The sequence below is a fragment of the Megalobrama amblycephala genome, linkage group LG9 (assembly GCF_018812025.1).
Source record: "Megalobrama amblycephala isolate DHTTF-2021 linkage group LG9, ASM1881202v1, whole genome shotgun sequence".
Classification (NCBI taxonomy): domain Eukaryota; kingdom Metazoa; phylum Chordata; class Actinopteri; order Cypriniformes; family Xenocyprididae; genus Megalobrama; species Megalobrama amblycephala.
This window is the reverse complement of record NC_063052.1, coordinates 37,577,286-37,601,455: the sequence shown is the minus strand read 5'-3', so window position 1 is coordinate 37,601,455 and position 24,170 is coordinate 37,577,286. Positions and strand designations below refer to the sequence as shown.

Genomic DNA, 24,170 nt, shown 5'->3' with positions numbered 1-24,170 from the left:
TTTTTATCAGATTATATCTGTCAAATTGGATCATCTGATAATACTTTGGGAATTATGGATCGGTGGGACATTTAGTTATGTTAATGGCGGGGTGAAACTCTTGGGAAAATGTCTTGCTTCTGCCAGATTTCACGTTCGTTTAACATGGTTTAGCTGCTTTGTTAGCTATGCTGTGATACGAGAATGAATGTCTGGGTCACATTTTGCCACAAAATCAAAAATTATATTTTGCATGGGATTTTTTTTTTTTTTTTTAATCTGCATTTAGATTTTTTTTTGCATTGTGTCATTTTAATAAAAAAACAAGAAATATTGTATTTTTTTACTCTTATAAAATACTATATGTTTTTATTTAAATAAGCATAAATTCAAGTGAATAAAACACTGCCATGATGTAAAAACATTTTACAATGAAGTTGGGACAAAAAGTTGGGAAAAAAGTTGGGACACTGTACAAATTGTGAATAAAAACAGAATGCAATGATGTGGAAGTTTCAAATTTCAATATTTTATTCAGAATACAACATAGATGACATATCAAATGTTTAAACTGAGAAAATGTATAATTTTATGGGAAAAATAAGTTGATTTTAAATTTCATGGCATCAACACATCTCAAAAAAGTTGGGACAAGGCCATATTTACCACTGTGTGGCATCCCCTCTTCTTTTTATAACATTCTGCAAACGTCTGGGGACTGAGGAGACAAGTTGCTCAAGTTTAGGAATAGGAATGTTGTCCCATTCTTGTCTAATACAGGCTTCTAGTTGCTCAACTGTCTTAGGTCTTCTTTGTCGCATCTTCCTCTTTATGATGCGCCAAATGTTTTCTATGGGTGAAAGATCTGGACTGCAGGCTGGCCATTTCAGTAACCAGATCCTTCTTCTACGCAGCCATGATGTTGTAATTGATGCAGTATGTGGTCTGGCATTGTCATGTTGGAAAATGCAAGGTCTCCCCTGAAAGAGACGACGTCTGGATGGGAGCATATGTTGTTCTAGAATTGGATATACCTTTCAGCATTGATGGTGCCTTTCCAGATGTGTAAGCTGCCCATGCCACACGCACTCATGCAACCCCATACCATCAGAGATGCAGGCTTCTGAACTGAGCGCTGATAACAACTTGGGTTGTTCTTGTCCTCTTTAGTCCAGATGACATGGCATCCCAGTTTTCCAAAAAGAACTTCAAATTTTGATTCATCTGACCACAGAACAGTTTTCCACTTTGCCACAGTCCATTTTAAATGAGCCTTGGCCCAGAGAAAATGCCTGCACTTCTGGATCATGTTTAGATATGGCTTCTTTTTTGACCTATAGAGTTTTAGCCGGCAAGGGCAAATGGTACGGTGGATTGTGTTCACCGACAATGTTTTCTGGAAGTATTCCTGAGCCCATGTTGTGATTTCCATTACAGTAGCATTCCTGTATGTGATGCAGTGCCGTCTAAGGGCCCGAAGATCACGGGCATCCAGTATGGTTTTCCAGCCTTGACCCTTACGCACAGAGATTGTTCCAGATTCTCTGAATCTTTGGATGATATTATGCACTGTAGATGATGTTAACTTCAAACTCTTTGCAATTTTCCTCTGAGAACCTCATTTCTGATATTGCTCCACTATTTTTCACCGCAGCATTGGGGGAATTGGTGATCCTCTGCCCATCTTGACTTCTGAGAGACACTGCCACACTAAGAGGCTCTTTTTATACCCAATCGTGTTGCCAATTGACCTAATAAGTTGCAAATTGGTCCTCCAGCTGTTCCTTATATGTACATTTAACTTTTCCGGCCTCTTATTGCTACCTGTCCCAACTTTTTTGGAATGTGTAGCTCTCATGAAATCCAAAGTGAGCCAATATTTGGCATGACATTTCAAAATGTCTCACTTTCAACATTTGATATGTTATCTATATTCTATTGTGAATAAAATATAAGTTTATGAGATTTGTAAATTATTGCATTCCTTTTTTATTCACAATTTGTAGTGTCCCAACTTTTTTGGAATCGGGTTTATATTTTGTTCATAATACAGTAATTAATGAAATTTTTTTAGTGCATTATAGTAATAAAAATGGGAGGAAAAGTTTAATTCTCATTAAAAAGGCTTCAACAAAATATAATTTCTTTTAGATTTTATAATGAAATATATGGAAGCTTGTTTCTGCCTTGAAAAAAAAAAAGAAGGTAATTAGGACTTTTTCTCAAAATTGCGAGCTCCTGGACAGTCTGAGGTGCAACCTGGTGGCGTCAGATGGACCGAAACAATGTCCCAGAGGTGTTCTATTGGATTTAGGTCAGTTGAGCGTGGCCAGTGGCCTGCCAAGGTCATTTTGTAGTGTTCTGGCAGTGCTCATCCTGTTCCTCCTTGCACAAAGGAGCAGATACCGGTCCTGCTGATGGGTTAAGGACCTTCTAAAGCCCTGTCCAGCTCTCCTAGAGTAACTGCCTGTCTCCTGGAATGTCCTCCATGCTCTTGAGACTGTGCTGGGAGACACAGCAAACCTTCTGGCAATGGCACGTATTGATGTGCCATCCTGGAGGAGTTGGACTGCCTGTGCAACCTCTGTAGGGTCCAGGTATCGCCTCATGCTACCAGTAGTGACACTGACCCTAGCCAAATGCACAACTAGTGAAAAACATTCAGAAAAGATTTCAGTGGCTGTAAAACCACTTGTCTCATTGTTGCCCATCTAGTGCTCCTGTAGTTAATTTCATTAAAGGTGCCCTCGAATGAAAAATTGAATTTACCTCGGCATAGTTAAATAACAAGAGTTCAGTACATGGAAATGACATACAGTGAGTCTCAAACTCCATTGTTTCCTCCTTCTTATATAAATCTCATTTGTTTAAAAGACCTCAGAAGAACAGGCGAATCTCAACATAACACCGACTGTTACGTAACAGTCGGGGTGTACGCCCCCAATATTTGCATATGCCAGCCCATCTTCCAAAACATTATCATTATGTAAGGCATTAGACAAGGGCAGAACGTCTGGATGTGCACAGGTGAATCAACAGACTAGGTAAGCAAGCAAGAACAACAACGAAAAATGGCAGATGGAGAAATAATAACTGACATGATCCATGATATCATGATATTTTTAGTGATATTTGTGAATTGTCTTTCTAAATGTTTCGTTAGCATGTTGCTAATGTACTGTTAAATGTGGTTAAAGTTACCATCGTTTCTCACTGTATTCACGGAGACAAGTCTGTATAATGCATAAACACAACTTCATTCTTTATAAATCTCTCCCACAGTGTGTAATGTTAGCTTTAGCCACGCAGCATAGCCTCAAACTCATTCAGAATCAATGTAAACAATATAACAGTATACAATACTCACATAATCCGACGCATGCATGCCGCATGCATGACGAACACTTTGTAAAGATCCATTTTGAGGGTTATATTAGCTGTGTAAACTTTGTTAGGGCACTGTTTAAGGCAAGCGAAAGCTCTGTGGGCGGAGAGCACGGGATTTAAAGGGGCCACAGCATAAATTGGCGTGTTTATAATGATGCCCCAAAATAGGCAGTTAAAAAAATTAATTAAAAAAAATCTATGGGGTATTTTGAGCTGAAACTTCACAGACACATTCAGGGGACACCTTAGACTTATATTACATCTTTTAAAAACATGTTCTAGGGCACCTTTAAAACCAAAGCAGTTGAAACTGATCAACTACCCTCTCTGCTACTTAACTGACCAGATCAATATCCCAGGAGTTTAACTGACTTGATGCTATTCTGATTAACAAGTGTTCCTTTAATTTTTTTGAGCAGTTACATTATATATATATATAATATAACATTTGTGAGGGAAAATTTGTGACTTTTCTCAGAATTGTAAGTTTATATCTCACAATTCTGACTTTATAACTCGCAATTGAAAAAAAGTCAGAATTGTGAGATAAAAAGTATTTTTAATTTTTTTATTTAGTGGCGGAAACAGGCTTCCATACAGGTTTCGTGAGATTCACCATACCAAAACGTTCAAATAAAAACAAGTGAAACGATTTCTATAGCAAAGACAGAGAAATATTTTACTTTGTTCATACGTACTCTCGGCAGAATGTGCATCACACAATACAGCAAATGGACAAAACAAACTATTTTCATTTTGTAGGGTCTGGCATTCAGCAATACACCATAATTAGCAGTTAAGGACAATTTGTAAGGTGCCTAATACACAAAACGATCAGGAATGTTAATGGTCCTCTACAAATGCACTTCTCAATGATTTCTATTCATACAGTTAATATTATTATTATTATTACCATTATATAAAAACAAATCTACACAAAATATAGAGCCAAATATTTACACAGAGGAAGAGAGCAGGAATATTTACAAAAGACAACTTTCAGTGATGCATCTACATAAGAACGAGTATAAATATATATGCATGTTAAAATGACAGTCTTTGTTCAGATATTGGTGACGTCATTGATGACATCACAATCCCGCCATCTGCGAGAGCTGCACTTTAAATTGTTGTGCCAAGTGCGAGAGGTCCGTCACACGATCTACCATTTCCTGTACAGCAGCTGTGTTGGGATAGTGAAGGGCCGCCGTTTTTGTGGCACCCACGACTGTCTTTAGCATCTCGCACAGCACGTTGCTTAAGTTCATAACGCGATTTGCCACTTCTGCCGCCGACGCCTGTCTCGACAGAGTGTCACCGATAAACACGAGCTTGTGGGCGCTGAGAATGACAAACTTGCCATGTGCAACGAAGATTCGAGGAGGCTGCCCGGCCTTCACGCAGCCGAAAAAAGCATCTACCGCATTCAGCAGAGTCACAAAGTGCTGTTCACATTGGTCCGCATAGAAGCCCAACAGTTGCCGATCACGTAAACCCAACGGAGCTCCGCCTCCCGTGGAGAAATTAGAGGAGGAGTCTGAGGAGGAAGAGGAGGAGCCTGTTGAATGTTGGTGGGAAATCCACTTGGTGATGTCATTCTCTACAGGTTTGATCACTTCCTGTTCGAGCTGTTTAAACTGGTTCAGCTGTTAAGTGAGACAAAAAATTTCAAAGTTAGAATTATTTAAAATTTTAAATCATCATTAAATGACCATTTTGAAACAATTCAAGAAAAATGGTGCGACATTTCTGGTGCACCTTTTTCTCTATTAAAAAAATGTATTAAAAATGAACAATAGTATAGTTATATCATATATTATGTATAATACAGTAGTACTATAGTAATATATGCTACAAATAAAGTAATATATACACACACATCTCAAGTGTAGTTTGTTCAACTCAAATCAGGTAAACAAATCTTTGAAAAATCCTTCCTTTAAAATTATGTTTTTGCATGCATTTTGAGATGGACAATAACAACATGACATATACAGTTTTAAAACAACCAAAGAATGCCTAAACATCTTAAACAGTTTATATGGGCAGCTCTCTAGGCTTAAGTTTACATGGAACAGGAACCATCTGTCCTAGAAAAGAGTTGAGATGTTTGAGCTCTGCACCTGTGAGGTTGTTATAACCAAACTCTGATATATGGCGAACATATGGACACCCTAAGATTTCACATGAACCAACAAAAACCCTTTCTCTTGTGATGTATTTACACCTGATTTGTTTTGCCATCCTGTTCTTTCACCTAATTTGTCCACAACTTAATTCGTATACTTCTGGTGTTTCTATTCTTATCCCTTCTGTGGTTAACAAAGCATTTGTCATGCTATACTGTATTTCCTAGAGATACTGAAATTTTAAAAATGTGACGATACCAGCATTTCCCCCTAGCATTTTGAACGCTATTGAGCGGATTCTTAAACACCTCTGATTGGCCATTGTTCACGTGCTCAACAGATATGTCTGTGATTGGCTACAAAGATCAATACTTCAAAAACATGTTGTAAATAGACAACATGTTATAATAACATGTTTTTGAAGCATTGATCATTGTAGTAAATCACAGACAAATCTGTTGAGCGTGTGAACACAATGGCCAATCAGAGGTGTTTACGAATCTGCTCCACGGCGGGGGAAATGCTAGGGGGAAATGCTGGTATCGTCATATTTTTAACATTTCAGTACGGACTTGGTACTGAAATCGGTACTTTTGACAACCCTAGTATTCCCTCACTCTAAAGGCACTTAATCATAAGCTACTTCCTTGTTCACTGATGACCGACACACAAGCTGATGACGTTTATGTGCACGTGTCATGTACCTGTTCTTGGGCGAGTTGGACTTTGCTCTGTTTGGTGATGTTCTCCTTCTCTAAGAGTTCCTTCTGTTGTCGTTCGAATTCATCTTTTCCCTGCAAAAATAACAAAAGGTCAGTCAGCAAGTCGCAACAAATTGTTTCAAAGCAGCTTTACAGAAACTAGTGTCTTAATGCACCAGTGAGCAACCAAAATCCACTGTGGTATTAAACTAATCCTATTTTAATTCAAATAATTTTTTTGTCTCATGAACTGAATTTGAATAAGCAACTGTCTCTCTTTATTTTCTTTAAAAAATCTGGCAACCTCTTGCATATGATGAATATCCTCTCTTAGTCTTTTGCTTAAGTACATGCTTAGATTTTAATTTCAACAGCCTGTCACTCTGACATGCTCACATGTGAGGTCTCATTTCTAATCTCTGCATGCAGGATTAACAGTGGATAGATGGAAGCCAATGGACTGAAAATTCTGTCATTAATTACTCACCCTAATGTCGTTCCAAACCCGAAAGACTTGTTCATCTTCGGAACACAAGTAAAGATCTTTTTGATGAAATCTGAGAGCTTTCTGTCCCTCCATCGACAGCTACATAAATACCACTTTGACGCTTCAAAAGGTTCATAAAGAGATTGTAAAACTAATCTATATGAATTGAGTGCTTTAGTCCAAATTTTCTGAAGAGACACGATCACATTATAAGATGAACAGATTGAATTTAAGCTTTCATTCACATATGGTGGTTATGTACATGATAGTTATGTAGTTGTCTATGGAGGGACAGAAAGCTCTCAGATTCATTAAAAAAGATCTTAATTTTTGTTCAGAAGATGAAAAGTCTTACAGGTTTTGAACGACATGAGGGTAATTAATGACAGAATTTAAATTTTTCGGTGAACTAACCCTTTAAGTATTGTGTTGTAGTGTAATTCCTACCTGCAGATGGACATAGTCATAATCTTCCATCCAGCTTTTAACGCACTTCTCACTGTTCATGTTTGCTTTGTCATGTGATACGGGGAAAGGTTTGGTCTGGCCTCCGTAGCTCTCGTCCTCCGTTGGGGTGCAAGTAAAGGGGTGAACAATGCCCTCTATTGGTGCCCTTCGGAAGAGCATTTCTGCGCTGCCACCTATTGTTGAAGCCAGCTGCTTGGCATCATCAGGCACCGTCCGTGACACCATTACAAAACGTTCTAGTTCGTCACTCTTGCTCTGATGCTTGGTGCCAATTGCTAGGATATGAAGCGGCCAGTTATTGTTTTCTAAAGTCTGGTGTGTTTGTTGAAGAATCTGATGGGAATCTTCCAGGCGCTGCAACTGGCGTCGCAACTTAGCGTGCAGTCCTTGATCGGACAGCGTGGAGGCGTTTGCTGCCGCTCCACGACCAAATACGAGAAATTCTGTGAGCGAACTCTTGACGTGCTCCAATAAAACACGGACCTCATTGGCATGGCGCTCCATGAAGCTGTATGTCCGCCAGTGAGGGGATGCTGCAAGAGTTTGCAGCGAGCAAACAGAAGACTCCAGACCTTGCTGGAGGCGACCCAACCTCTGAAACGCAGAGTCTAGATCCAATGCCAGACGACTCTCGGCGGGAGATCCGGCGGAAGAAGAGGAAGTCGACATGCTGCTGCGAGTGCTTCCCGTGCTGGAAAACGACAAGCGGTTTACGCCTTCGGTCACGTCACCAAGCAACCGAGTGTCTGCCGGTGGGATATCGTAAATAGACTTATTCCTGTCCTTCTCAGTGGAAGCATGTCGGTTCTGAGGCATTCCACGTGGAATATCGTACAAGTCCCCAGATCCACCTGCGGCGAGTTGACTGGGGGGAACGTCGTAGATGCCGACGCTGTTGTTCATGCCCTTTCGGGACACCGGCTCAGAGCTGGGCGGGAAGTCGTAGTTGGAGCATGAGGAAGCTTTAGAGATCGATGTAGGTGGAACGTCATATACACCTTCTTGCTTGTGCTTTGAAGGCTGTGGAAAGTCGTAATTCCCTTCATCTTGTGCAATGTTATTCCGACAAGGTGGTGTGGAGTACACCTGTGGAAGAGAGAATTCGGTTAAACATGAAGTATATATGCTTATTAGAATTAGTGTTCACTAATCACTAGTGTTGTCAAAAATGTGACATTTTCTGAAACATTTTGATTCTGAATATTTGAAATGGTTTCAATAATCATTTTCTGCAGTATTGATACACCTTCACTACTACGTATTCCTACTGTCAGCTGATGGCTCCTTTTCATTTCCACCGAAATCACCCGGAACCCAAAAAAACATTTTCCCCCAGACCTGTTGCTGTCTGCGTTTCCATCGCAGACTAAAGTACCATGAAGATTAAGTCCTTTCCAGTTCCCCCTGGATTTCGTCCTCTGCATATAAGCTTAATAAAGCCTGAACCATGTTGTTGGTCCAACGGTTGCCGTTTTTAAACTCTATTGTTGATTCAAATAGCAAACAACTCTTACTGCATGCACCGCAACAAACTTTAGCGCCAATTCCACCACAGGAACTTTCCCCAGGGACTTTGGGGTGGTGCTCAGTGTGTTTGGACCACAGGAACCAGGGTCTAAATTAAGTTCCGAGTAAAAATGCTCCCCTGCTCATGAGGTAGTACTTTTTCAAAGTTCAGAAACTTTCGAGGGTGGGACTTGGGAGCTCAGCATGCTGACTGGTTGAGTTCATGCAGCATTTTGATTGGTTGACTCCATGCACCATTTTTAAAAGTCTGTTGGGGTGTGTGCAGTAAGAGTTGTTTGCTATTTAAAGCAACAATGGAGATTAAACAATACGACCGATGGACCGACAGCGAGGTTCAGGCTTTATTATGCTTATATGCTTTACACTCCTGAAAAGAACTACCTCGTGAGCAGGGACTTTCTGAGGGGAAATTTTTACCCGGAACTTAATTTAGACCCTGGTTTCTGTGGTTGAAACACTCCGAGTTCCACCCCAAAGTCCCTAGTTTCTGGGGGAAATTCCTGTGGTGGAAACATGGCTATTGTCATCTTTGGCTTGCTCAGTTGGGGTTTAAAAGACAATTGAAATTTTTATAAAATGTTTTGATTTGACTGCACTGAGACGATAATTAATATACTTAATTAAGTTACTTATTTTAAATTATTTTACAGTGCTGTTTTATTACAATTGGGGGCTGTCTCTAATGGTTAGAGAATCGGACTTGTAATCCAAAGGTTGTGGGTTCGAGTCTCAGTACTGGCAGGAATTGTCAGTGGGGGGAGTGAATGTACAGCGCTCTCTTCCCCAACTGCTCCCCGGGCCCCGCAGCAAAAATTGGCTGCCCACTGCTGTGTGTTCACAGTGTTTGTGTGTGTTTGTTCACTGCTCACTGCTATGTGTGTGTGTGTGCACTTAGATGGGATAAATGCAGAGCACAAATTCACCATACTTGGCTACATGTCACGTCTCTTTAATTTAAAAAAAAAAAAATCAATATAAATATTTCTCTTATTATTATTTTTTTATCATCATCATCATCATTATTATTTCTTCTGGTCAATAGCAAATTAACTTAGATACTGTTCAAAATTTTATGCCCTTAATATTGTGTAATTTTTCCCTGTGGTAACGAAAATACTAGTATCTCATATCAATATTTTTCAAGTCATTGTATCGAAATTCCAACACTATGGTGCCAAAACTAATAAGAACTGTGTTTGATTCCTGACGGTCTAATAAGTCCAGCTGTGCATTTCCATCATCTCACTCCAAAACCTTGAATAGGACATGGAAAATCCTGCGATCCAGCTAAAGGATAAAACCCGGCATTGACCTGACAGCGTAATGGCAGTACATGGGCCGTTCCAACAGCATATTGGTCAATAAATAAACACAGCGGCCTGTAAGTGATTTCTGTCAAGCGTAGAATCTATCTTTCAGAGTGAGCCCGGGTTTCCGCAAACCCTAATTAAATACGACTCTAATAACAGGTTTCTATGTACTTCTAGTTTATTTCAAACAAACTCGAGGCGCTACGCTGCATTTCGCCAGGAGCAGCGGTGAAACATAAGAGGGGCTTCATTATTTCTGTTCTGACCTCCTTGCAAAGTTAAGAGCACTACTCTGAGTTTGACTCCAGCGTTGCTGGCAAGCTAGGCTTTAATTTGCTAACCAGGGGAAAGTAATAAAAATCAGAGTATTTATTTCTTTGTAAATTTCTGGGAAATAATAGCATTCGGTTACAAGACAAAGAACAAGGGCTGCATCAGGGTTATTATAGTTAACTAAAACCATAAAACAGTTCCATACTTGAGATAAAATAAATGTTAACTGAAATAAAATGTAAAAAATAATAATAATAATAATAATAATAATAATAATAAAATAACCTTTTTATTTCAACTAGATGCCAAGGCATTTTTATTTAGTTTAATTTAATAACATGATGTACAAAAATAACTAAAACTGAAATAAAAATAAAATATATAGGCATATTTAAAAAAAAAAAAAAAAAAAAAAGTAAAATGGAAACTAATAATAATAGTAAAATGTAACTAATAGGAAAATGAAAATGGAAAATAAATAATGACATGCATGATTTGAGGAATTATTCCTGTCTGCAGCACAAACAATGTGGGATGTCACATGCCAAAGTCCTAATTTCTGCTAATTATCATGAAATGAAAAATCAGCATACCCCTTGTGATGATGGCGGTATGTCATACAGTCCTTTTGATCTCAGGTCTTGTGACGGAGGTGTGTCGTAGATGCCCTGGGATCTGGGAATGCTGTGCTGTCCGGTTTGCTTGCTCGGAGGAATATCATACACCTGTGCGGGTGTTTAACATGTAAATACACGTATGCAGACATCTATATGCGTACATGTGCTGTTGAAAGTGACACTCACCCCCTGTGGACGAACTGGAGGAACATCGTAGAGGTCATGAGATGAATCTGAAGCAGGACTGTAGGCGTATGTTTGCCCTACTCGTACTGGGGTCACCACCTGAAACAAGAGTACAACCATTAGGGGACGTTAAAGTCTGAGCTAAAAAATTTTATTCCTAGGTGAATTGTCATATAAAGGAGAAATTAAGGCTGAAAACACCAACACTTACACAGACCCAAACTCAAACCCTAAAAAAAACCCGGTCTCACAACCAATACATTCTTTTTTTCAAATTCTTAACACTAAATATGAACAGTATAGTAATAATAACAAGTATCAATCAAACCTTTACTCTTTGTTGTTCAGCCACAACATACTGCGGCAACATACAAAATATCTGCGGTGAAACTATGGTGCATTGTGTACGTGACTTGAATAATGCAACTGCAAACGTAGGCGCTAATGGAGTAATCTGTCTTATGCAACTTCACCTCCTCAGCTCCGAACATTAATATTTGTGTCATCTCATATGTTTCTAATCTATCTTTTCTCTCTTTATTCCTGCAGTTTGTTCTCCATCGTTTATGCTCTACATCTGTCTTCTGCGTCAGACAGGCAGAAGCATCCTTGGAATGTACTTGGTCTCCATTCACTGTTCTCCAAAATCAGCCCCCCTCCTCGTCCCAAACGCTCCAATAATACACCACACACCGCTGTCACCACACGAGAACACTCACGGGTCACCGACAGCACTCAAAAATGGGAACCATACGTACTGCATTCTGTCTGAGAGACTCTAGATCTGTTCCAAAACCTAGTGAGCTGCCTTGCTGTACCACCTACACAGACAGCTGCCTTCTAACCTAACAGAAACCTCATAAGCGATTGATTTGGAACACTCTACGTGGACAGCAACTTGAATAAATAGGAATTCTGAGGCAAAGTGGACAACTAATAAGCATAAAAAAATGGTAACAATAAATAAATAAATAAATATATTCCAGAGATGGGAATGTCCAGATGTTTTTCATAAGCGGGACGGTCACACTCTTATTTTTACTCTGTGAGTTTAGGTGCACATCAATGACATTCCTGTCCATAAATCATCACTGGAACTCCAGGTTCAGCATAGTTCACCAATTACCCAGATCTCCCGGGTTGTTCCCATCAGTCTTAAATCACCTCTGCCTCCCAGAAATCCTGGGAAAATGAACTGGGAATAAATGGAGAACGGGACACATCAGTGGTCTGAATCAATCTATCTACACTCAATATTGTGCATATAATAAACTATTCTTATATTTTATATTTATAATATTTTTTTTTACAAAATATGTATTAAATGTATATTTAATACATATATATAATTTAGATTTGTTTTTAAATATTTAATATTTAAACATTTTAAAAATAATACTTTATAAAAAATATTAAATATTCATAGTATAATACTGTTTTGTAAAATCAAGATTCTATATATATATATCTATATATATATATCTATATATATATATATATATATATATTTAATATATATAAACAATTTATATATTTAACTATATATTAAATATTAATTTAAATATGTAAATATATTTTAATATGAATTATTAATATATTATATATTAAATATTAATAATATATTAATTAAATATTAATTTAAATACATATATATATATATATATATATATATATATATATATATATATATATAATCAAGAATCTTGATTTTACAAAACATAGTATTATGCTATAAATATTTAATTTTTTTATAAAGTATTATTTTTAAAATGTTTAAATATTAAATATTTAAAAACAAATCTAAATTATATATATATATAAAATCAAGAATCTTGATTTTACAAAACATAGTATTGTGCTATAAATATTTAATATTTTTTTTATAAAGTATTATTTAAAAAAAATTATATTTTGATTTCATATCATTTAAATTCATTAAATTATGTATTATTATATGCTTTATTAATTTGGAGAAAATATGATAAAATACAGAAATCTGTCCAATATTACTCAAGTCACTTCTCTGCCACCTGGATTGCCTAATCGGAAATGAGTAAACGTGCCATAGTGTGAGGTGTGAACTGTGACCTCTAGGCAAACATTCTCTCCCGCTCAGGTGACTCCTTCCCTGGATTCCGTTACACCCTGGCTGGGTGTGCGTGACTAAGACCGGATCAGATTTGAACCTGAGACCAAACTAATTGCTGCAGGAGCCTCTTTTTTTGTCCTTGGAGAATAACAGAGCTGAAAAAGCGGTGTGACGTGAGAGTGTTTTCTCACCAGACTAATTTTTCGGTATTTGCAGCATTCGGACTAAAGCTGTTTGAGTAAACAATGACTTCACAGAGAACCTCTGAGTCACTTGACAAGTAAATAGAGCTGGAAAAATCAATTGGTCGATCATTTGGAAGAAAAGAAGAGAAAAACAAATCTCTAGAATCTTCTCGAATGATCTCTCTCTTTCTCTCCTGTCCCTTAAAATCGGTTCTATTCCAGTGACGGAAAAAGCTCCGTCCTATTAATAAGTCGAACTCATCAACGAAGCCAATTAAATGTCAAACCCTCTGGGATCTCCCGCATGACGACCATAAAACTGAAATGCACAAAGCCTTCCTGCTAATTTAGGAGCATTACCCTAACGCAAGGAGCCATAATTAATTTTACATCACATGGAAGCATTCAAACACACCCCGTGATTTATAGATGCGCATTGAGACGACGCGGTTGGGGGTGATTATTTAAATGAGATGCATCAATTATGCAGTGACCCTGATTTCAACAGTTTGGCTTTGATTAATAATAAGCAGGCGGCAACACAAAAGGTTTTGCCTTGAAATAAGGAAGACGAAGAGGTAAACAGGAATGAGTTCTGATGAAAGAGTCTCGTGGGCATGAGGGAATAAGTGACCTCTCCGCTGAGCATTTCCTGTTATCTCTGCAGGAGGGAAAACACAGCCATGTGTCTGACACTAAAGGAGTCATGACATCTTTTCTGGGTCAGATCACATCCATACTCGGAACAGGCTAAACAATCTCACACTTAAAGCCCGTTCGCACCAACGAGGACAATAACTAAAATGATAACGATAAACATATAATTCAAAAAATCTTTCTAAATAGCAGAGTCCACACCACAACTATAATGATAACAGCACAGATGAGCAATATTATTGGAATTTCCCCAGCTGATGAATGATAAAAACAAAGACAGCCAATCAGAATCCATCCTGCTTTAAAGAGTTTGAGCATTTAAGGTGGCAGACGACAAAACTGCAGTGCAATCTATCTATCTATATCAGATACATTATTTTTAATAAAGAAATATGAAAACTTTAAATGCGTATATGGAAAATATATTTTTTTATTTTAGATTCTACACTGTAAAAATATATAATCAATAAGTTATCACAACATATGTTTTTACATTGCAATAAGTTAAACAATTCCCCCCCCCAAAAAAAAAAAAATGTTATACAAGATTCAACTCATTTTTTAAGTCAGTTTAATGTAATTTAAGTTGAAATGACTTAAACATCCAAGTTGATTGTACTTAAAAATTTAAGGCAGCATTTCTTTTTTTACAGTGTATGTATGTATATATTATAAAATAGTATAAAAATATAAATACTTTTCAATATATAATGCACAGTAGAAACAAGCAAGACAAATCTAGCTGCTAATAAACAAGCATTGAGTCACACAGCTAATGCTCTACTAGACTGCAAACTCTACTATACACATTTCCAGAGAAGGGTGCGGTGGCATGTGATCAACAAGTCTTTACGATATCTCCTGGAGACTGAGGTGTGCAAACAGAAAACGCCTGGCTTAGCAGTCTCAGACAAGTAGGAAGGAAGAGAACAAAACCTGGTTAGCGGTGATAACAGACAGCCTCGGCCCATAGAGTGGGCAGAAAATGATGATTTATGATATGACTCATGAAGAAACGTTAATCCTTAAAAGTCTGTCTTCACTGGAGACATCGAAGCTGCACATTATCCTCAGAATTTTCACTCATACGGATCAGGAACGGCCTGCATAAAGTCACAAAAACTGCTTTACCTCAGTCAATTTGTGGTGTCAACCAGACTTGGGCACCAATGGGACGAGAGATCTCATCTCTACCCATAAGGCTCGGCTCTGTGAAGAACATTGTGCGGTTGTGTAAATCTTGGAGACGGCTCTGGCTGGCATGAATAGTGCAGCTGTGAGCGGCCTTAGATCACTGTACCCTCAGGTCAGGCGGGGACAGAGCCGCCCTCCTCGACAGAGCCAGACTTCAGCAACCAAACCTTACAGTGTGTCATTATGTGCCCAAATCCTGCACTGCGCCAGCAACAAACACATCATCCACAAGCATAACTGTACTACAGCACAAATAGACACTTTCCAAGTTCAGATGAAACATTTGAGTACTTTATGTATTTAGAAATAGTCCGGTACGAAACACTGTGTTCATGTTGTTTCAGAACGACCATAATTACAATATGACAATTCTAACCTGTTTTCAGGTATTATTTGTTTGGCGAGCCACAATGGAGCCGTGCACAACTTCTTGTCGATGACTAGCTTTAGTAATTTACCAGTGACATTTTACAATAAGGTTCCATTTGTTAACATTGGTTAACTACTGTATTAATCTTCCAAAATTTACTGAAACATTATTAAGATCAAAAGTTATCTATAAATACTTTTGTCATTTTTTAACAAGAACACCAAAAAAGTCATTCAGTTTAACCAAAATTGCGGTTTTACCGAATGACACTTTTTGGTTACACCGAATGACGGTATTTTCAAACAATGCTAACAGGCTGATATCTAGCTAGCTGGCAAAAGAACATTTTAATCAAACATTTTATATTTAGTACAAGTTTTTAAAATATTACAACATTTTCCACGTTTTATAGTGGTTGTACCAAATGACCTGACGTTTCGGGACATGCGTATGAGTTAAGAGAGAGTTAGTTACTTTGCTTCATGACCATGTGGTCCTTTGCAGACATCTGAATAATGTCACATCCTGTTACATCATATTGACCGCATGACTTGATACAAAATGGTCCCTTTATATTGGTTACTCCGATTGACATCAGTGAAATTAATTTTTCCGGACATTCTATCTCATAACAAAGCAACGACTTCTACACATAATTTTAATACCCTTTTGCACTGATTGTTGATATATGATGTTATAAAATCATGCCTGAATAAAAAATATATACATTTATTACATTTTGGCTGTATTGGCCTTTGGGACGTTAAACCGAATGACACTTCGAAATCTTTAAAGGTGCCCAAGAACGTTCTTTCACAAGATGTAATATAGGTCTAAGGTGTCCCCTGAATATGTCTGTGAAGTTTCAGCTCAAAATACCCCATAGATTTTTTTTAATTAATTTTTTTAACTGCCTATTTTGGGGCATCATTAACTATGCACTGATTTTTTCAGCGCGCCGCCCCTTTAATTTGCGTGCTCCCTGCCACAGGAGCTCTCGATTATATTACAGCACATTTACAAAGTTCACACAGGTAATATAACCCTCAAATGGATCTTTACAAGATGTTCGTCATGCATGCTGTATGCATGCTTCGAATTATGTGAGTAAAGTATTTATTTTGATGTTTATATTTGATTCTCTATGAGTTTGAGGCTGTGCTCCGTGGCTAACGGCTAATGCTACACTGTTGGAGAGATTTATAAAGAATGAAGTTGTGTTTATGAATTATACAGACTGCAAGTGTTTAAAAATGAAAATAGCGACGACTCTTGTCTCCGTGAATTCAGTAAGAAACGATGGTAACTTTAACCACATTTAACAGTACATTAGCAACATGCTAACGAAACATTTAGATAGACAATTTACAAATATCAGTAAAAATATCATGCTATCATGGATCATGTCAGTTATTATTGCTCCATATGCCATTTTAGCTGTTGTTCTTGCTTGCTTACCTAGTCTGATGATTCAGCTGTGCACATCCAGACGTTACTGGCTGCCCTTGTGTAATGTCTTTCATAATGTTGGGAACATGGGCTGGCACATGCAAATATTGGGGCGTACACCCCGACTGTTACGTAACAGTCAGTGTTATGTTGAGATCCGCATGTTTTCCGGAAGTCTTTTAAACAAATGAGATTTACATAAGAAAGAGAAAGCAATGGAGTTTGAAACTCAATGTATGTCTTTTCCATGTACTGAACTCTTGTTATTCAACTAAGCCAAGGTAAATTCAAATTTTGAAACAAAATATAATTAAAACCCTTTGGATTCAATAAAAGAGATCTAGTTGTACTACCTTACATATGTTGGATGTCAAATCTTTGTTTTCTATTATTATTAAGACATTTGGACAAAAAAAAAATTACCCATCACGTCATTGACCTTAATAAATACTGTAACAGAATTGCTCATTGTTAGTTAATATTAGTTAATGTATTAACTAATGGGACCATATTGTAAATTATCGATACATGTGCTGACAAAATATTTACTGACAAATAATAAAAATATTTTAACAGAAATATGAGTTGACATAACGATATTTAACTGGAGAAACTGCTGCAATATTTTTAACATGGTCAATCGCAATAGTAAAGGTAAAGAAGTTTGAGTGTTTTTACTAGTCAGGAACTTAGACATAATGTGAATTAAACACAAATGGTTGGTGAATATGAACTGTTTTGAACTGAATATGTTTTTGGTTAAGTTCTGCATGTACAGATGTGCATTATTAGCACAGTGTAATTGTGCACACAGATGCACAATAATAAACATCAAAGATCTCAACTGTACTCTAATCTGATTCAAAACCACATCACCATTTTAAACGATAGACCTAAAAAGAGGGATCACTTTTATTTTTCAACACAGGAAGTGAGATCAGGAAATGGTTATTTTTGTTGCACTTTCCGCTGAGCCACACCTTTGTAATGCACTTCATGTCAGAAGAACGTCAACTGAACGTTGTGTTTACAGATGTGAGCACACCCTCTTACCTCACCCTTATAAGAGTGGCCAACTGTATGCCAACCATCAAACAACAAATAAGGTGTGCTGTTATTCTGAATGCAAGCAAACAAAATGGTCAGGCAAACCTCAATCAAAACAACACAACCCTGTTTCCATGAAGCCATACTGCCTGTGTTGATCGTCCATCTCAAGATCCTTTGAGGTGGACAGACTGTAAGCTTAACCTTCAACACTCCTGATATCTGAGACTAGTAACTCTCTAAACTCTTAATGTCAAAAGCAGAACCTCTACTTTTAAACGACCATTACAGACATGACCTCAGTGTTTGCCTGAGTGATGTTTTCAGTTCTTTCTAGTGCTGATGAACATAAGCTATGTCTACAGTCCCTGTATCTGAGTGGCTGAATCAGAATAATTATCATCTGCAACATGAAATGTTAAATGCTTATCATATCGTAGTATTTCTCAAAATCAACACAAAATCATCCAGCCTTATGCTAAAAGAGAAGTTGAGAAATGACACAGATGTGGTTCCTAGAAAGACACAAGTGTTACATGAAAATAAGCTGACGGTTTTTAAGAATGACACAAAAATCCCTTCTCTCCCGTTGACATATACTTGGTTTTGCTGCAGTGTATGCTTTCTCAGCGTGTTCAGTAGCCTGATCTCCTCTATTTATTTTTCCATCCCCGCTGTGGCTTTCCTATTCAGAGAGCGCCGGTGCAGTCCGCTGCATCGACAGGACATTATAAAGCCGTTAAACATAAAGCCTGTAACGCTGCGGTGGAGGGCAGGGCAGGGTGTGCACACAACTCCCATCCAGAACAGCTTTTGGCAGGACATTGGGACACTTTTAATCTTTAAAACTTAAAAATCTTTAAATAAATGCAGCCAGGATCAGGCTTATGGCTCAACCAATCACCATACATTAGCATATTGATTGGTTATATTTCTTATATAAAATAATAAAATGTTTATTATAAAATATATTATAATTAAAAAATTGTAAATGTTTATTTAACATATTTTTTATTATTATTTTAGAATATATATATATATATATATATATATATATATATATATATATATATATATATATATTAATTTATTTAAAATTATATATAAGAATAGTAATATTTCAATGTATTAATTTCAAATTTATTTAATAATATTTTGATAAATTAAAAAAAAAAAAAAAAAAAAAAAAAATATATATATATATATATATATATATATATATATATATATATATATATATATATATATATATATATATATATATATATATATATATATATATATATATATATATATATATATATATATATATATATATATATATATATACAAATTGTATTTATTTGTTTTTTATTATTTGTTTATTTGGTATACTATTTACAATTATTTTATAGTATATCAGATAATAATTAAGGATGATGATGATAATTATGCATCTAAATTTTTAAAAATATAAAAAATATTCCTGATCACCTGTCAAACATCAATCAAATCTGTAAGCGAAGATTATTTTCATGGTTTAATAATAACTTAATATCCTTTTGTAATCATAAAAAAGGTAATCATATAGTACCATGGGAGTATATATCAGTTTAAACAATTATTTTATAGTATAATTTTTATTTAAATATTAAATAAATATTAAATATTTAATAGGATAAACATTTAACATGTATTGCAGATAATAATTAACATTAACATTTGTATTGCAGATAATAATTAAGTATGATTTATATTTTATATATGATTTTATATTAAATATATGTGCATAAAAATACATATAAATATTCCTGATCACCTGTTACCAGTCAAACATCACTAAAACCGGTAAGCGAAAAGTATTTTCATGGTTTTCCATAGTTTAAAATCTTTTTGTAATCAGTTTAGTTGTCTCCAAATTTCTTTTAAATATATTTAAATGTATTTCTATTACTTGACCATAGTAAAAACACAGTACATCTTTGTAAGAGTAAAGAATTCAAGCGCAAAAGCAAGCAACTCAGAGGATGAACGTTTGACCTTGTCAACATCTGCCACATGTTCATCACAACGAGGACTAAAGCGAGGACTAGTTCAGTTTACCTTGCAGGGAGTTCCATCCGCAGCCAGCGCGCTTCTCTGTGGAACCTGGTACACGTCTTTGGATGGAGGGATCTGGTAGATGCCCTGTCCCTGTGGGCTCTGGTGGGACGGCGGCACCTGGTACACCCCCTGAGGTGTGAGTGGCCTCTGCTGGAGGGCATGACCCTGTGGTGGGGAGGGGGATGCAGACGTCTGGCCTTCGAACATAGGTCCGATAAGCAGTTTGAGGCGGTTGCCGGGGGCGATGCCCTGGCGACCGTGGAGCGAACACAGCCACCATCCCTCCAACCCGCCAGTGTTCTGCTCGATGACAGTCAGGATGTCGCCCTTCCGGAATGCCAGCTCTTCCGGGGATTCCGGAACGTTGTCATAAAGTGCTTTAGCCATCAGGTTCTATAAAGAATGAAGGTAGAATAATTCATCATTACACTGTTTGAACTCAATAAGACACTTACATTCCAGAAGCTAACCAGCTCAGACTAAGTATCAAATGATTTGTTCAGTATTATCACAGTCACTGAGGCATGACCTATCCAAATTATATGATTACGTACAGTGATTTTTGGACTTATTTAGCGTGTTCTTGTGGGCTGCAATATAAAGTGGTTCCCTGTAATATCACAATTAGATGTCTAAAAAACATCCGTGAAAATCTATCCGTGTAGTTCGACGGCCTGCTGGGAGTTCCCTTTAAAAGAAGCCGTTTCATCCACAGCGCCTCAATAATAACTCAAACTCAAACTGAACGTCTGGCGGAGTCGACCCACATTGGACTAGGAAAATAATCATAAAATCCGCTCAAGGACTGCATAGCCAAAACATATTTCTCTGAGGGGCCATGCTGGAAAACCATTTTTCTGTCAATCATTTCCAAACCACTGGGAGATAAAAAAAAAAACCTGAGCAGAGCTGGCAGAATTCAGTTCATATTGTGCCAGTCCACAGGATATTCATCTCATTTCATATTTCATATCACATTCTCTCATGTAAGAATGGAGTTTAAAACCTTAATAAAACAATATTCCAGAGGGCTAGTGTGTTTGATTGAATTATATTTTACCTAATTGCTAACTACAAATTAGGAATGACTTTAATATAAAATTACAAAAAACATTTACAAATACATTTAAAAATATATTTAAAAATATTTAAAATTAGAAAATGTATGTACGTAATGTTAATATAAAATGTTATAGTTTTAAATGTATATTAAAATAAAATAACAAAATAAAATAAAATAGCTCTGATTACCAGTCAAGCAGACCTAAACACTGCAAAAGAAGATGTAGAGGGCTCAGTTCAGATTTACAAAAAAGGACCATGACATTTGCATAATGGTAATAGCTTAATATGCTTTTGAATATGCTTTTGAATATGCTTTTTTTTTTTTTTTTTTTTTTTTACCATATATGAATATGGTAATAATACATTACCATGGGAAGTTCAGGAGAGAGATTGATTACAACTAGATCCTTAAGCTTCAACTGCAGTTAAATTCAAATTCAATTTGAACATTTACATTCAAATCCACATTTAAATTCAAATTAAATCAACGCAAGTTGCCTTTATTTAGAAGTGAAAACACAGTCCCTACAGCTGTTTTCACATTTCTAAGGTATTTGGGATGTAATTAAGTGGTTGACCGATATGGCTTTATCTTGGCCAACGTATCAGTCTATCCCTAATGTTCACATAGTCCCATGGGCCAAACGCAAACATTATCTTCACTTTGAACAGTGTGTCTATCAGCTTCTCCTTGGGCTGTCTTAGAAGACTTTGTGCGCCTTCAACTGCTTTCCCACAACGCTAAGTAAACGGGTTCCCACGTGAACCTTCCTGTTTGGGCAGCATCATTATCTGTGATTGGGCGTCTGGTCGCATGGCTATTGTCTCACATTCATGGCCTCGGTCACCCACATTAGGGCATGACAACAACCCCCGCCGAGAGAACCACGGTGCGTTAATACAGTGAGCTTAAGAACATGACCTTTAGGGTCACCATTGTCTAATAGGATCGTTTTGTGTCCAACTCTTAGTATTCAGCCTGTTTAGGGCTTATCTGCTCAAAAATAATATGAAAAGAACTCAAAACTCACTGAATGGGAAAGTAGGCAGTGAATCAAACAAAGCTTGAGAAAATCTGACGTTGAATTGATTAAAGTAATGGCATTTCTTCGAAGACAAGACACCTTAAATGACTAGTATATATATATATATATATATATAAAACACCAAAATATATGTGATGGCGTGAAGATAAAGCAAATTAATCATTCAAGCCACTTTCGCTCTTCTCGCCTCCACACGCACGTTATGACGTCTCTAGCAGAACTGACCTGGAAATATTCCATTTAAAGCATTCACTGATATCACTGCAATACGTTTCCTCTTGTGCAAAGTTTCCGTGCAAAAAGAAGAAATTTGCTTATACTACAACTACAGTGCAACGCAATTTGAAGAAGTGCATTTCACAAACCGCTGACTTGCATCTTACAACTTAGGTTTCAAGCACTTTAACAAACACTGATCTACTGTATAAGGCCACCCTAAACTTGCTGTCAAATAGAGATGACTGTGAGAGAAAATATGCGTTATCTCATCAAAAATAAATTCCAATCATTTATGATCATGATAGCTCAATCTGTAATCTCACTACATGGCAACAGGCTAAAACAAACAGAGATAAATTATAGCAGTACTTGACTATGAATAAGCCCTTTGCATTTTTCATTTGTTTTGTGCATGCATATAAACCACAGGTTTCGTGCCAATGCAGGCCACTTTGGATGCAAGGCATCATAAAGCGATTTAATCAGTGGTGTATTCCTGCCCTAGTAAACACAAGTGTTAGACATTACCTGATGGTCTGGGAACAGTTCTGAAGCGGTCAGTGGAGAAACAACTTCCTATAAGTGACCCGAAATTGAGCTGTAAAGCCACGTGATGTAGGGTATAAAGCACTGGTGTGTTTAGACTACAGGAACGCCAATGTAGAAAGCACCAGATGTGTCCAGCTTTGCCCAGCAAATGTTTCTCGCCAACCGGTTGAGGTGCAAAACCTCACATTTACAATGTTGACTGTTGCTATAGCTGCATTTAGGAAACATTTCTCATTTTCATTTATAGTTTAATTTAATGTATTACTAAGTCTGAAATAAAAATTATATAGACAAAAAAACTAATAATAAAAGTGATATGCCCAAAATTTACTAAACATCTACTAAAACAAAATACTCGCATACTGGGTTAAAAACAACCCAAGTTGGGTTGAAAATGTGCAAACCCAATGGTTGGGTTAAATATTTGACCAATATGCTGGGAAGTTTATTATACTAAACTATTGTTTAAAAATTACTATATGTCTGGCTTAAAATGAACCCAAAATAGGTTGGAAATTAAAAAATCAGACACATAATTACTAGAGGCAACAATAAAAATCAAAAGGTGAACATTTATTAATAAACAATTTAATAAATGTTTATTGTTTAATTATTATTCATTAAACATGTTAATAAATGTTAATTTCCAACATATTTTGGATTCATTTAAAGCAAGCAATACAGTAATTTTTAAAGAATAGTTGAGTTAAATAAAACTACCCAGGTTGGGCAAACATTTAATCCGGCCGCTGGGTCAAAACAACCCAATCGCTGGGTTTGTCCATTTTCAACCCAACTTGGCTTGTTTTTTAACCCAGCATTTTTTAGAGTGTATATATATATATATATATATATATATATATATATATATATATATATATATATATATATACACACAGTATATAGTTATATATATATTTTTTTTTTTATAAAAAAATATAACTAATTCAAAATTATTAATAAATCTGTACTGGTGATACTAAAATAACACTAATTCAGCATAAAGAAATTATTTAAATTCAGACTTGTGATTCAATTTAAATGATCAAACTGAAATTAAATTAAAATCTATCAATAGTACATATCCAAGATGGCCAATATAATGCTGATAATAATATATCATTTTACATATTATACTGATGAGCAAATTGACA

General features: G+C 36.4%; 1 protein-coding gene across 1 annotated transcript in view; it reads right to left on the bottom strand.

Annotated features, from left to right (window-relative positions):
* Positions 1-4,018: 4,018 nt before the first annotated feature.
* The window catches only part of nedd9 (neural precursor cell expressed, developmentally down-regulated 9), a 30,886-nt gene continuing 10,734 nt past the window's right edge, over positions 4,019-24,170 (bottom strand). Inside the window, exons 2-7 of the mRNA XM_048203523.1 lie at positions 20,138-20,530; positions 11,065-11,163; positions 10,855-10,986; positions 7,131-8,237; positions 6,200-6,289; positions 4,019-5,012 (exon numbers count right to left, since the gene is read on the bottom strand). Coding sequence (XP_048059480.1) covers positions 4,458-5,012; positions 6,200-6,289; positions 7,131-8,237; positions 10,855-10,986; positions 11,065-11,163; positions 20,138-20,530 — 2,376 coding nt within the window. The 3' untranslated portion in view covers positions 4,019-4,457. The remainder of the gene's footprint in view (positions 5,013-6,199; positions 6,290-7,130; positions 8,238-10,854; positions 10,987-11,064; positions 11,164-20,137; positions 20,531-24,170) is intronic.